This window comes from Pseudopodoces humilis, chromosome 6 (genome assembly GCF_049639895.1).
Source record: "Pseudopodoces humilis isolate 2021_Gansu_Grassland_sample_001 chromosome 6, ASM4963989v1, whole genome shotgun sequence".
Taxonomy (NCBI): domain Eukaryota; kingdom Metazoa; phylum Chordata; class Aves; order Passeriformes; family Paridae; genus Pseudopodoces; species Pseudopodoces humilis.
In genome coordinates this window covers 27,175,022-27,190,103 of record NC_142205.1, presented here as the reverse complement: position 1 = coordinate 27,190,103, position 15,082 = coordinate 27,175,022, and the positions used below count along the sequence as shown (strand labels likewise).

Below are 15,082 nucleotides of genomic sequence, written 5' to 3'. Positions count from 1 at the left end.
ATTTAGATGTTAACTTATGCAAAAATTAAAGAGTGAAGTTTTGGTTATTTTTGACAAAGTTGATTTGGTAATTGTTAGATATGTCATTTTGTAGTCACTGGAAATAGTGATCTCAATTGCTTGAGGTTAATCTTAAAATACATTACTTGTTTCCAGCCATGGAACAACATATGTGCAAGTTGAGCTGATTTTTAACATTTACTTGAACTTTTAATTTTTTAGTACTCCAGTTTTTGATTAAGAAAAGCAAATACATTTAAATGATTAGTGTTGCAGCAGATGATAATAAAGTGACCCGCTAACCTATTTCAAGGGAAAAGTAATAGCTGAGGTATGTTTTCTACTCGACTCCTTGTGCTGCTCTCTCTTAGCAGCTTAGGTGAACATCTGTACTTAATATCCTGTATGTTACCATTTTTGAGACTTTGGGAGATGAAACTTGCATCTAATTTATGTCAAATTAAACACAATTGAAAATAAGAATAAAAGCAAAGGGTAAAACTTCTATAATGCTTGTCTAACTTGTCAGTTCTTCTAGTGAAATTTTGTGGCATCTCACTGAAACTTCAGCCTTTTAAATATATGAATTGCTTTTAAAAGCTTGATGTTTATGTAGTAGCATATAAAATAGTAACTTCCTAACATCACTACTTATCATAATGTACAGTACAATTGCATGATGGTTTATGAATCAGAGAGATGAGGTAAGCATTTTAGAAAGGTTACTTGGCTTAAGGCAAGGAAACATTAGGATAAGAAATTCCAAGATAGACACACGGAGGTCAGTGTGGGCAGCACTAAGTAGACTAAAAGTAGGGAGAAGTTAGAAAAATAATGTGTGAAAGTCCATTATACAGCAGTTTTGGAAAACAGAAGAACAGTTTTGACTTGACTTTCAAAGCAAAAGGAAGTGAAATAAAGGAATTGTATGAAGGATACTGAGACCTCTTCAAAGGGAAGCACATTCTTATTTTGGTAAATAATACCAAAAATTTATTAAATCAAAATACCAAATATTTTGGTATTTTAACACCTCTTTAGCAGTAGATGGACAGTTGTCAAGCTAAGAAAGTTATGTGGTACTTATTGAGGAAGTAAATATAATGAATAATTACTGTTTAATGTTGATAATAATTGTGTATTTATGAAATTACATATGTGGATGAAGTATAGCGTATTCCTTAGGTCTCTTCCACCAGTAATATTTCAGAATTTATGAAAAATACATTTTCAGTAATTGGAATAGAAATTGCCAGTAAGTAAAAATCAGTTACATATGTCCTCTCCCATGTTTTCAAAAGGGGAAAGTAATGCAAGTAATCAAGAAGACAGAGAATCAAATTTAAGTGTTGTTCAATTAAGTGCTTGTATAGGGCTGTAAGTTCTTTTGAGAAACAGCCTGAGAATCCTTTCAGTTGTATCAAAAATACAAGGTTTTTTTCTTTTATTTTAGTAAATGCAAGCAGAAGATAGAAGACTTAGCTTCAGGTTACTGATGATGGTCCTTGTGAGACATCACAGTAAAACAATTCCTTACTTTCTTGATGTAGTGGGTATGATGATGGTGAATAGTTAGCTCCTTCCCCTTCCTCCTTCTTTGTGATTTGACTTCAGAGGAGAGGAATGTCCACTCCAACATTTATTCCTTTCCATTTCTTTCAGAAATGACGGAAGCATTTTTGATGGGCTGGTGGAAGAAGATGACAAAGATAAAGCAAAAAGGTAAATTTCAAAGTTATTTAAAGCTAAGAAATGTCCTATACTTGTATGCTTTAACTTACCAGTGTGATTTCTAAACAATAAAAAGGTTACTCTTACAAATAAGCCTATTACTCAACAGCATTTCTTCTACTGTGATTTTTCAGATATATTGTATATTTATTATTGTGGTTCAGTTATTTGTGTTTTGTAAAAGAGTACTTTATTCCAAAGCCTTTGCTGTGCTGTTCCTTGTGGAGGAAGCCATTCTTCAGAAATGGTGTCTGAGATATGGAGCAGGTGTTTTTCTGACAGTTATCAGTTTTTTGTGACAGTTGTAAGTAGAAGTTCTTAAGGGGCTGTTTGCATCAGGAACCTGGCAGTAGTATGCAGCTTATAAGAAAGTCTCATGGTTTTTATGAAACATTTTCTGATTTGCTTTCCAGAGTGTCTAGAAACAAGTCTGAAAAGAAACGTCGAGATCAGTTTAATGTGCTTATCAAAGAGTTGGGTTCCATGCTTCCAGGTAATGCTCGGAAGATGGACAAATCCACTGTGCTGCAGAAGAGCATTGACTTTTTACGGAAGCACAAAGGTAACAATAAATGTTATTTATACATTCTTAAATTTTTAGGTGATACTCAATTATTACATAAAATATAAAAAAAAATTCAGCTTCCTTAGGGATTTTGTCAAAAAATTGTGAAGTGCTCCTGGAGAAAGATAGTCTTAAGATCATCTAGGTAGCAGAGATGTAACTGTGCTTCTGCTAATACTTAATAAAAGCCAGTACTATTTGTTTTGTCCCATAGTTGTCAATGAAATATGTTTCACAAAGAGAAAATTTATTTTTGAAATAACCTCAAAGTTTTTTGTTCAGAACAGACATTGGTGGTAGTTGTTAAAGTTCTGCTTCACAGGAAAACTGCTGATCCATTTCAGTGGAAGTTCTTGCTGGAAATACTTATTTGATTATTTAGATAAGCCTGTTGATTCATCTCTCTGGGTTCTACATGAGAGTTCTCCTTCTTGTCATGTCAAGTGCCTACACAACTGGCTACTTAAGCAAAGGTGATAAGGCAATATTGTGAATAGGGCATTGTGGTTTCCTGCAATGTTTCTGAGCTGGTTGCTTGACAAGTAAAAGTGAAATACAGGTGCATAGAGACCAGTAGTATGGGCATTTTGGCTTTTTTTTTTGTTTGTTTTTAGCTGTGAAAAAATGCCAGAAAAATCTATAAATACTTTTAGCTAAACTTTTAAAGTTTTAAAATGCTCCCATGGATGTATAAGCCACTGAGTGTGTGTGTGTGTGTTGTTCTTTAAAGGTCATGTGAAATGTCAAAAATATCAATATCCTTGAACATCCTTGCTATGCTTTGTTCCTCTGGCTGTTTGCATCAGCTGATGGTGGGATATACCCAGATATGTTGTACTGAAGTTTGTTACAGGTTGTTATTTCTGTCATGAAAAAATTTTTTCCACCAAGCGTACTCTTGTTTATGGCTGTTATATATTATGTATATAAAAAATCCCTGTTCCTGCTCCTACACTTGTTCTTAATATGGCACCTTGTGGTTCACACTGCCAAAAATAAGATGAGAACTAAAGAAAATGGACTCTTTTGCTAATTAAATAATTTCCTTGGGTAATTTCTTGGAATACGTACTAACTAGAAAGTAGTAGGGTCAAAAGAAGAAACTATAAAGTCATGAAATAAGTAAAGCTATTAATGGGTAAATAGTTACGTAATTATCAACAGTATGTGTGTCAATTTAAGATATGAGAAATGTTCTTACATGCCCTAGCACATCTCTTCCATTAGTGTTATGTTTCCAGTAACACCAAATGTGTACTAAATATTGCTATTAAAACTGTAAGCGTAAATAAAAAAGGAGGGGGGTATAATTTGTATGAGAATTCATAGGTTTGGGGGTTTTCTTTCCAATTAAATATTGATTGTGCTCTTAATTTTCTGAGATGTGTGTCTCATAACAAAAAGAAAAGCAGTATGAAGGCCCCTCTTCTGTAAAATTCAGTTCTTTAGGTTAAAAGGCCTTTGTGAAATTTGATTCTGTTTCAAAATTATTTTATCTTGTACTGGTGATTCTTGACATAAAATGCAGAATGTAGAACAAATGTGTGTCAGTCAGCCAGCAGCACCAGTCATATTTTTTTTTTAAAGTGCTTTATGAGATAATTTTTATTTTTATTTTTTAAGTAAAGGGGCAAAAAGCAGCTCTGGAGATGGTTGCCTTTTAGGGCATGGCACTTTTGTCCTTCACTTGGTGTGACAGAATGCAGCTCTGTGTGGCTGCACATATCATATTAAGTTCCCTAAAGCTCTGGCTGCCAGTGCTTACTAGCATTGCTGTGCAGTGTTTTACATTTAAATGTTTTTGGAAAAAATGTTGGCAAAGTTCAGAAGAACTCAATTTTATTTATTATTATTTATTATTTCTATTTATTATTTTATTATTATTGATTATTTGATTATTGTTTATTTTATCTCCTGAAGTGCTTGGATATGTTACAATAAAGCCAAATGACCTAGCAATAAACGGATTTTTTTGCTGCTTTATGGTTGAAATCCTACTATCTTCAGCCACCAGGATTTAATTGGGTTGCTTCTGGTTGTTTCTGGACTATTTCCACATTATCCCGGCTTGGTACTCTGACACCAGCTCCAGATGAATTATCTGAATTGGTTATTGGCCAATGTGGATTCTGTTTCTCAATGAGAAAATACGGGAGGCTAAACACACTGAAATTGTATCACTGGGAGCTTCTCCTTGACTAATACTGCCTGTCATCTTTCTTTGAATTTGTAAACAAGAAATTTTTTTAAATTAGTAAATATTGAGGAATGTAGCTGCGGGTAGAATAATTGCAAGTAGTAGATTGATACTCCTACAACCCACAGAGAAATGGTACAGGTCTTGGCTTGGCTAACAATTTCTTTTGAGAATTCTCAGTGCTGGTGTAGAGTCACTTCAGATACAGAACTTGAAGACTGAAGTTTAATGTTCAAGTTTGGTTATGCTCCTCTTTCTGTTATCTAGCTCAGGAATGTGACCTTACTGCCATTTATCTATGAGTGCAACCTTCTGACAGAACTTCTAGGCATTTCTCTGAAGGTACCGAGTGAAACAGGTTCTTTCTGTAACTTCAGCTCTGTTTGCCCGTATCATACTTGCTCTAATGATGGAAAATGTAAAAGAACACCTGTACTTGTGGTATTTAGAATGGTTTGTTAAAGGCATGAACTTAATCTTTTATTTAGCATAAATCCATTCTAATGCAAAATACAGTTTTTTTAATTCTGAAGTAGGATGGTTATAAGAGCCAGAATGAGCCAATGAATCAGACCTTTCCAGTTTAAAGTGAAGATTATCTGTGTTCTGTGGAATGAATGCTCTAAGTTCCTGGAATTTTGCCTCCACTTTGGTGGCAGAGCTGTTCATTTTTGTGTCATTTGACTTGCCCCTCAGTGTTCAGTGTCTTTGTGCTGACTGAAAAGCTACGTTGGGGGTTATACTTAGGTTTTCTTTATTCTCCACTCTTCCTGCTCTGTGCTGCCATTTAAAAACAGATTAGAAGAGTCTGATGAATTTATATGTTTTGTGAGCTTTGATAATTGGAAAGTCTTATTTGTTGACTTTTTTTCACCTCTTCTTGCAGCTTTCCACTTTTGGCCAGTATCTTGCATGACATTGCTGTTGTTTGCTGTTATTTTAGTTAAGTCTAAAGCTCTTTTGTAAAATTTTCCCCTTTCAGTGTGGTAAACAAAATTGCAAACTGCTCCAGTCCTTTGCTTATTTAACTCAATTCCAGGTTTTCTGGCTCTTTAAGCCATGTGAACTAAGACTCTGCCTTACGATCTTTGTACAGATTTGTCCTTTAAAAATCAAAAACCTTAAAGAATTGGTTTAGTTCTTCTGATTTGTTTAAATACTTGATTACTTGTCCAAGATTGTTCTTAAAACCAGCACTTCTGTGATGCCCTTGTTATTCATCAAAACTGAAGTGATTTGAGGTTTTGCTTCTTGTTGTTTCAGTTATCAGTTGGTAAGGAAGCATCACTTTCAGAAGCTGGGGTCAGGCTTTGCTTAGCAGCTGTTGATTCTCTCACCTATATATGGAAGTTAATCTATATATGGAAGTTAATCTATACATTTCTCAACTCCTGCAGGAATCTCTACTTAAGATTCATCTATGTCCAAATTCATCTGTGTGTTTGTAACAGTCAGGAATTGTAAAGTGGAGTCTGTCATGCAGCACTTAAAAATCTTTGTTGAAAAACTACTCTTTTTTAACTTTAACCAGAAAAGAGCAGGGAGAAAGGACAGTGGCAAGTTTTTGTGCAGGGGTTAGAATGACAAGGATTTGCTAAGATACTTGAGCATTAGCCATTTTAATGACATAAACAGATCAGGAATTTTGGCTTTCTAAGTCTTTGTAAACAACACTTTTAATAAAACATTTTATTACTGTCTCAGAGGAAAGAGTAGTATTTTTTCATTATCAAAGTCCATTGCTTCAATATTACCTTGAAGTCTGTAGGACTGTAGGACAAACTGGTTGAAGGGAAGAGGAGACAAATTTAATTATGACACGGGAGAAGACATTTATTTTCTTTTTAAGGAGCAATATCTTTATGTAATGAATGAACAACAGAGGAGACTGGAGAGCTTTCTGCTGTTTCTTAACGGTGTATATGTAATTTAGGGTGGAAAATGGCTTTTGGAAGTATTAATCTTTATACATATATAAGATATATATCTGTGTATGTGTTTGATTGTAGAAATTACTGCACAATCAGATGCCAGTGAAATTCGTCAGGACTGGAAACCGACATTCCTTAGTAACGAAGAGTTCACACAGTTAATGTTAGAGGTATATTATTTCTGTTTTTCTGGGAGTAGAATAATTCCTCACCAGCAGTCATTCCATTATGAAATTGTTCAGTTTGATGACATACCTTTTTATTTTAATATTTTCATATTTGGGTTGTAACTGTATTAATTCACTGTGTTTTCATGAAGATAAATGGTCAAAAATCCTATATATTCAGAGTTTCAGAATTTTGTTTCAGAAAAGCAGATTTTCTTTGAACTACATTTTCAATTAAATAAACATAGTAAAAGAGCAAGTCCATAAATTAACACGTTTACTGTCCAAGCGGATGTTTTAAATTTTCAGCATAAGGAATGTACTAGAGAAAGAATTATTATGCATAAGTTAAAACCCTAATTATGAAAAAGGCATAACAAATCCATGTAACTTGTGAGTAATAAGTGTTAAACTTCCTTACTTGATATACTTTTGAAAACTGGTGTGAGCATTACTTTGCTGAAGATTACATGAATAGTTGCAAAACTACCAGAAAGAAACTTTAATTATAAGCTATATGTCATTGAAAATGAGCATAAGTCATTTATATCTTGTTAAGTGAAACAATTTTTAACAATAGTTAAATGAAAAATATTACAAATTAAACACTTTTTTATTTTCATTCCATAGTTAAACCTTTGCTTTGTGCACAGATACACACACAAAAAAATTCTGCTTTTAGATATTTATAAAAAAATCCTCTGATATAAGAGTTTTTTTTTAAGATGTGAGCTTTAAAATTTCCTATTTAGAAATACAGTTCTGTCACGCTTATGTTGGCAGCTTTCAACTGAAACGTTATGTTGTATTCAGAGGAAAGAAATTTGAGTTCAGTAGGAGATAAGGCAGTCAGAACTGTATCTCACAGTTTTCAAGTCTCAATAAAATCTCACTGCAAACTTCTTTCTTTGAGATTTGGAATACTGAGATTTTTAAATACTAAAATTCATTGATTTTGCTGCCTCTTTTGCCTGTTCTTCTCATAGTTTTCCCACATCTTCTTGCTTTTGTCTCTAGCTCATTTTTATGAGCTTTCTGAGATCTAAAATGGTGACAGAATTAAAAATAACAGGCAGGCAGAGTGGGAGTTGAGGGAAACAGTGTCTCTCTGTATGTGCACTTGCTTCTCAAATCAAGATTATTTAACAACAGAACAGTATGGAAATTGTAATACTTTTAGTGTAAAAACAAGATTAAGGATTTTTAGTAGGGAAAGACATTCCCATTTCTGTAATAAACTAAACTAAAATTGGTCTGTATTATTTTCTGTATTGAATATATTGAATAGCTTAACATTTTTAGTATGCTCTGTTTCTTTTTTATTTAACTGCCCATTATGTTTAATTTCAGGCTCTTGATGGTTTTTTTTTAGCAATTATGACAGATGGAAATATAATATATGTGTCTGAAAGTATAACTCCCTTACTTGAACATTTGCCAGTAAGTAACAAATTGCTTTCAGTGACATACTGGTTTGTCTGTGGTTGATTTGTGTTCTGATATGAGTTCTAATTAATTGTTGGCCTTTCTGGCATTTTAGGACAGATATATGCTTTAATGTTTCTGTTCTTTCTTAAGCACAACTGCTTCTTACTCGTCTGTCTTCTATATTAAACATTTCCTTTGGAAATGCAGAGTGCAGTCAGCACTCTGTAAGAAAGGATTATGAAGTGCCTAGCATCACTTTCAATGTAACTAAAGTAACACAGTTGATTGCAGGAGACCCTTTAGAGTTCACGGCCTCTACATGAGTCAGAAGAGTATTATGAAAGCTCTAAATATTTGAAATTTTTTTAACTACTTTTTTACTTCTTTCTTGATAAAGCACTTGATAAGTGCATTGCTGCTGGTTCTGCTTCTTAAGTTCAGTATATGCTTTTGGGTGTATCATATTCAGTTACCTTTAATGTGGGTGATATTGCTCAGTGGTACATCTAACATTCTAGTTTTTAAAGTTACCTTTGAATAATGTTATTCTGAGGTGAGGCAAATTAATTAGTGTGAACAATTGATGTGTTAAATTGCGTGCTTTTCTAGAAGAGAAAGACAAATTCTCTTTGAAGACTAGTTGTCTTACTGTGGTAAGAGACAAAGTAAATTCTCATAAGGTATGCATGATAACAGTCTGAGAACTTTTTAAATATGCAGGTAATTGTGATTTTTTTTTTATTTTAATAGAATTTGTCAGGTTCTCAGAGGTGTTTATTCTTGGCTTTTAGGTGTGATTTTATGATTCCTCTTTTCTGAGTACTTAACCAAATGCATTTATGCGTATAATTAGTTGCTCAGTTTTGTTGCATTTGTTTTTGTTGTTCGCAGTTTTGTATACATAGCTATGGAACTGATTGTAAAATACAGTAACTGGCAACTCATCCTCACCCAGCAGCTCACTCATCACACTTCACTGGGATGGGGGAGGCAACTGGAAGGGTAAAAGTGAGAAAACTCACAAGTTGAGATAAAGAGTTTAATAGGTACAGCAAAAGCCATGTATGCAAGTGAATCAAAGCTAGGAATTCATTTACCACTCCCCTGGGGTAGGCATATCAGAGTGAGGTTTTTTCCTGGCAGAATATTAATATGTATTCCAGCAGGTGGCTTTGTTGAGCCAGTAATGAACTGTGGAATTGTTTTGCATTAAAATAGTAGGCTTTATGACATTGTACGTCTTGAATTAATGCTTATTAAATCTTTTTCTTTCAGTCTGATCTTGTGGATCAGAGTGTATTTAATTTTATCCCAGAGGGGGAACATTCAGAAATTTATAAAATATTGTCTTCTCATCTGCTGGAAAGTGATTCCTTGACACCGGAATACTTAAAATGTAAGTAGTTATTTTGAGCTAACCCCTATAGGCAGCTCAGCCCCACACAGCCACTCATTCATTCCTCTCAGTTGGATGGGCAAAGAATCAGAAGAGTAAAAGTGAGCAAACTTGTGGGTGGTGATAAATGCAGATTAGCAGGTGAAGTCTAAAGCTGTCTGCACAAGCAAAGCAAAATAAGGAATTTGCTTGCTCCGTCTAGTCGGTAGGCAGTTGTTCAGCCATCTCTAGGAAAGCAGGGCTGTGTCATATATGATGATCACTTGGGAAGACAAATGCCACGAACCCAGATGTCTCCCCCTTCTTCCTCTCCCCAGCTTTTATTGCTGAGCACAGTGCCATACAGTATGGAGTATCCCTTAGTTCAGCTTTCCCTGCTGTGTCCTCTCCCAGCTGCTTGTGCACCCCCAGCCTCCCCACCAGCGGGGCAGAGTGAGATAAAGAGAAGGCCTTTGCACTGTGTAAGTGTTGCTGAGCAATAATGGACACATCCCTGTGTTAGCAGCACTGTTCTAGTCAAAATCCAAAACAGAATACCATGTGAGCTGCTGTGGAGAAAATTAACCCTGTCCCAGGTAAAACCAGTACAGTAGTTGTGTTAAAACTATATACTTGGAATTATACGTGATCAGTTTTTTCAGTTTTATTTAAGCAGAGACATATACTTCAGCCTTGAAGAACAGAAGTGTTACTTTGTGTCAGCCCTGCTCTAGAGTAGAATTTTCAGTTTCTTGCCTTTCAGTCTATAACTTTCTTGTGTATTAGAAATACAGAGAAAATAATAGATAAGAGCTCTAAATAGAGCTTGTATTTAGATAGTTTTAGCAGTTGGCAAGTATAAATACATAGCAGCCTAATGGAGTTTGGGAGCATGTGCTTTAGTGAACTTAAGTTCAGGGCGTTTTCTTTAATACAGCTCTAGTTTTCAGAGGTTTTCATGTCATTAATATTCAAGCCCTTCATGCAAAAAATCTAAAGGAGTTCTTTATGTTAGTTATTGTCATGCTGGTTAAAGGCAGATGCTGTTGATGCCTTAAGATTCTAGCCTTTATATTTTTTAAATCCTGTGCTACATTAGTGTATAACTCTAAACTCCATATAAATGTTAATTAATTGTTTTGGTCAGGCAGAACATTCTCTCTAGGCCTGAGATTCAAGGATACCTAAGAGCCTCAGGACCCAAGAAGTATAAAAAAAAGTGAATTGTGGGGGGGAGCAAACTGGGGGTGTGTGACTTCATTACCTGAAGCTGTAATTGGAGGATCAGTTCCTGATAAGTAAATAGACCAAACTTATATCTGCATGAAAATCGTCCATCTTGGGTGTATCCTCTGGAAGGCTTCTGACTGCCCAAGGTGTACCTGTTTGAAGGCCTTAAATAAAAACCCACCTTATTCTCTTAATCTTGTCTAGCCTCTCTTCTAGATAGACAGTCCAAGGCATCACTGGAGATAGCTGTAATCACTGCACTTAAAGTACCTCAATATGTATTCAGCTTAATTATTCCTGCTTTCCATTTCATGTTGCCTGTGTGCTTCATCAAGCATATAGCCTATTCATTTGTTTTTTTCTTTTCTAGCAAAAAATCAGCTAGAATTCTGTTGCCATATGCTGCGAGGAACAATAGATCCAAAAGAGCAACCTACATATGAATATGTAAAATTTATAGGAAATTTCAAATGTTTGAATCATGGTAAGTAATTTCAGCAGTCTTGGAATGGAATATGTAGGCAGCTCCACAGATAAACTGGCTTGGGACTATGGTGCAAAATGTAGGTGAACTAAAATCAGGCTTTCAAAAGAAGATTATGAAGCAGTTTTATCACTTCTATATTGGTGTAATGGAAAAGAAGAAAAACTGCCTATCAGGTATTACAGGTCTGTGTATTTGAAAGCAGAATGTGTAATTATGCTTGATGTTTTCAATGAAAGAAAACTAGTATTTTGTAAAATATTATTTAAAAGAATGTAAGAGGAATTTAAGCAAATACTTTAAAATAAAGAGTATAAATTTAGTTAAGCATAAGGCATATTTAAGCAGGTGACTAACTTGAAGATTAGCGGTACTGAGTTCTCATTACACAGGCAACTGGGAAGGAAAAAGTAGGTTTTCCCCCCTTTCAGTTGTGTGCTTTCATTTGACAGGAGTTACCACTCAGATAAGTGGGTTTTTGCTCTGAGTTCCTATTCCCTTCCATTGAAATTATTTTTATTAGCTGTGTGTAATTTTCTTCCTCTGTACTGCATCTCTAATCTGTTTGGCCAGGCTGTGCTATTTCCTTCAGAAGCCTGTTTGTTTGTCCAAGTGGATTCTGCAGTGTGATCAGTAATAGATTTTTAGAAAGCTCACCCAAAAATATTGTGAAAAAAATGGTATGCTGTAAATAAACCTCTGGGGTTTTTTATCTGATACCAGTATTTCTCTCACAAAATGGGAAGAGGTTGAGGCTTTATTAGTTGTGTAATATTATAGGATGGACAAGAAACCGTCCTGAAAAGGCCAAATATCATGCTAGTCTTGGAATGAGGAGTTGGGAAACTGCAGACCTATTGGTTGCAATTCAATATTTGGAAATACTCTGGAACAAATAATTAAACTATATACGAGTTTCAGGAAGCTAGCAGGAAATTGAATGGCAACCATTGTGGATTTTTCAGGTAGAAATAGCATCAATCTACCAAAAAGTAACACACTGTGTAAGAGGATAAAGCACAAATAAATTATGGACTTTTAAAATATGTTTTTGTTATCATATTCTGTTCTCACAAACACATAAGGGAAGCACAATTGAAATTGCTGGAGAGTAGCTGCAGACTGATTGGAAAGGTTACCAATGCTCACCATCGAAGTGCAATTTTAATTGACAACTTCTGGATTTAATCAGTATTTTCATTAATGTTATGAACAATGGAACATAGTTTGCAATTACAAAATAATGCACTAAAAACAAGAGAAGAATTCATCCCCAAATTTAGAAAGTTATTATTTTGGGCTAAAACCTCAGAAAAATTGACCGAGAAAAAAGGCAAGTTACTGCATTTAGGAACATTAAACTGTATGACAGGGGTGGTTACAGCGAGCAACGTAGGAATTCTTCAGGAAAAGGAGTTAATGTGGAATATAAACTGAACATGACTCAATCGCCTTGACCAGCCACCAAACTGGGAAAAGGCAAAAGCCTTTCTAAAATATAATTTAAATCATTTGAAATAATCCCCTTGTACTTCTTAGAACTTTGTATGTCCTCATCCAGTTTTTGATACTTACTTGTCAGAAGAAGTTGGAGAGTTCAGAGCAGAGCAACAAAAGCACAAAAAGCAACAAAACTACAGATTTATAGTAGTTTATAAATCTAGCTTACAAGGCAAGATAAACTCTGAAGAACAAAGGACAAGAGCGAAGATAAATACGAAAAAACTGCCTATTTTCTTCCTGTTGGAAAGAGCAAGGAGCTGTAAGATGAGATTGTATGAAGAAACTTCAGCAGGAGTTCTAATTTGGAGCTGAATTAAAACCAGTCAGTCTCCGAAAAGTCTCACAGTGTTTTGAAATTGCCATCTCTAGACCTTAGTAAATATAAACTAAATTGGTAACTGCTGGAAATGAAAGATAAGGTTAATCTGTTTTGAGGTCTAGCCCATCCTTTGCTACCTTTTGATTCCATCTCTGTGATTCAATAAGTGGAATTTGTTCTCAGCTCAGTATCCTGATTCTTTCACTTCCATAATTGTGTCTTTGATTCTTCTGTTACTTGGTATGTCTTCAGCATGTGTTGCTTAAATGTGATGGAAGTCTAGAAATAAATACTTACCTCAGAGTTCAAAAGAAGAAGTTAGCAAAACCTAATACAAAAGATAAAATTTAGAGATATTTTTGAGGAAAATTTTTACCAGTTAGCAAGGATTAGAACTCTTACTAGTTTCTTAAAGGTGCTTTGTCAGTAATAATATCATATTAACTGTAGTTTTAGTTCTTTGAGAAAGTCACTTGATGGTGTATTCCCATTACTACTCCTGCTGCTATGGTGCTATTCCTGTGCATGTAGCTATGTAGCATTTTTCTTAATGCCCGTTAAGTTACAAGCGAACCACAGATGAATATTGGGCCACTTTTCTGATATCACTGCCATTTTCCTCCATACTTACATTGTCATCTGTGTTGTCATCTCCTCTGTCTGCCCTCAGTTCCCAACTCAGCGCACAATGGTTTTGAAGGAACTATTCAGAGATCACACCGGCCTTCATATGAAGAGAAAGTTTGCTTTGTAGCCACAGTTAGATTAGCTACACCTCAATTTATCAAGGTATGTACAAATGAAATCACTTTTTTATCATTCTTAAATGGACTCTGAATGGGAAAACTTTAGAGGTAATGCACACAACATTTAAAATATTAATGAAAACCATAAGGAATTCTATGATAGGAGACTGAAAATGTCTGTTTCTTACTTCAAATAGCCTAAGTTTTATGCAAAATATCAAACAAAGTTATGGTGAACAGTAATTTAAAATAGTAATATAAAAAAGAAATATGCAAGAAATAAATTTCAAAGAAGTCCACAGGAATATAATTTAGCAAGATGAACTTAAACAATATGAAAGATTACATTGATATTCCACTTTCACTGGAGAAATTATTGATCTTAGTTGAAACTTGGATGTGAATTTTTTGTTGCTGGTGGTCTTTCTGTGGTTTGACACAGAAGTTAATCTTGGAGGACTAAATGAAAGCTCACATTACTTGTCAGTGATGAGGAGTTGGGTTTGAGGTAATAGAAATCTTCTGTTTCAGTGCAGTTATTCAGTAACTCAGTGGTTTAAACTTAACATTTTGCTTAGCTGCTAATGTACAATGTGAAGGTGCCTTTTCAAGTTTAGAATTGAATGCATATGATACTTGCAGTTCAGTGGGTATAATCTGGTTTCTCTCCAAAACCAGACAAAATAAATACCCAGGATACAGCCCAGTATAGGCTGTGATTGTGATTCCAATTACATGTTTCATACAAGTACATGAATCCAGGTTAAGGATAGTCTGCTGTCTAAAGTTTGTTTTTGCAATTTGGCTGTAAAGTAATGCCATGATATGTATGTGTCCCAGTGTTAAGCTATTGTCTGTAGTACAAGAACTCTGAATATTTAAACTTTCTGCCTCTTAAGTTTAAAGCACTGATGTCTTAAACTGAAGACTGTTGGTGGTAGCTTCTGAAGTCATGGTTTATATATTTTGCACTTCAAAAGCATAGTAGGGAACCTGTGGAGAAATCATATAAACCTCTTCAGTTTAGTCAGGCTGAATAGGAATTTTGTCTCTCCAGACTCCATGCCAGAGAAAATTTATTTTTACTGAAGCTATGGAAATCTTTCATCTGACACTTTTCTTCCTATACAGGTCTAAAAATTGTTCTTCCTGTTATGCCTACAGTTGTAGAGATGTTATATGTGGGATTCTTGTTTCATTAAATAATTGTGGAAAAAAGACCAACCTGACATTTGCAATTGCTTTTGTCTTTCTAAGTCTGACAGTTCATAGTAAAACTTCTATGTGTCCTATTTCTGGAAGCTAAGGAACATCCATTTATGATCTTCAGGTGTCTCAGTCTCCTGCAGCTAAAGCCTTACAGATAGATTATACTCTGGCCAGAGTTTCATTTTTGTACCTGAACC

At 34.7% G+C, this 15,082-nt stretch overlaps 1 protein-coding gene across 10 annotated transcripts in view; it reads left to right on the top strand.

Annotated features, from left to right (window-relative positions):
- Nucleotides 1-15,082, top strand: part of CLOCK (clock circadian regulator) — a 61,404-nt gene that overhangs the window by 32,514 nt on the left and 13,808 nt on the right. For all 10 annotated transcript variants that reach the window (XM_014261223.2, XM_088056039.1, XM_005517708.3 and 7 more), the window contains 7 exons: nucleotides 1,663-1,722; nucleotides 2,145-2,293; nucleotides 6,503-6,594; nucleotides 7,942-8,031; nucleotides 9,295-9,415; nucleotides 10,995-11,108; nucleotides 13,601-13,719. In XM_014261223.2, the coding sequence (XP_014116698.1) occupies nucleotides 1,663-1,722; nucleotides 2,145-2,293; nucleotides 6,503-6,594; nucleotides 7,942-8,031; nucleotides 9,295-9,415; nucleotides 10,995-11,108; nucleotides 13,601-13,719 (745 nt within the window). The remainder of the gene's footprint in view (nucleotides 1-1,662; nucleotides 1,723-2,144; nucleotides 2,294-6,502; nucleotides 6,595-7,941; nucleotides 8,032-9,294; nucleotides 9,416-10,994; nucleotides 11,109-13,600; nucleotides 13,720-15,082) is intronic.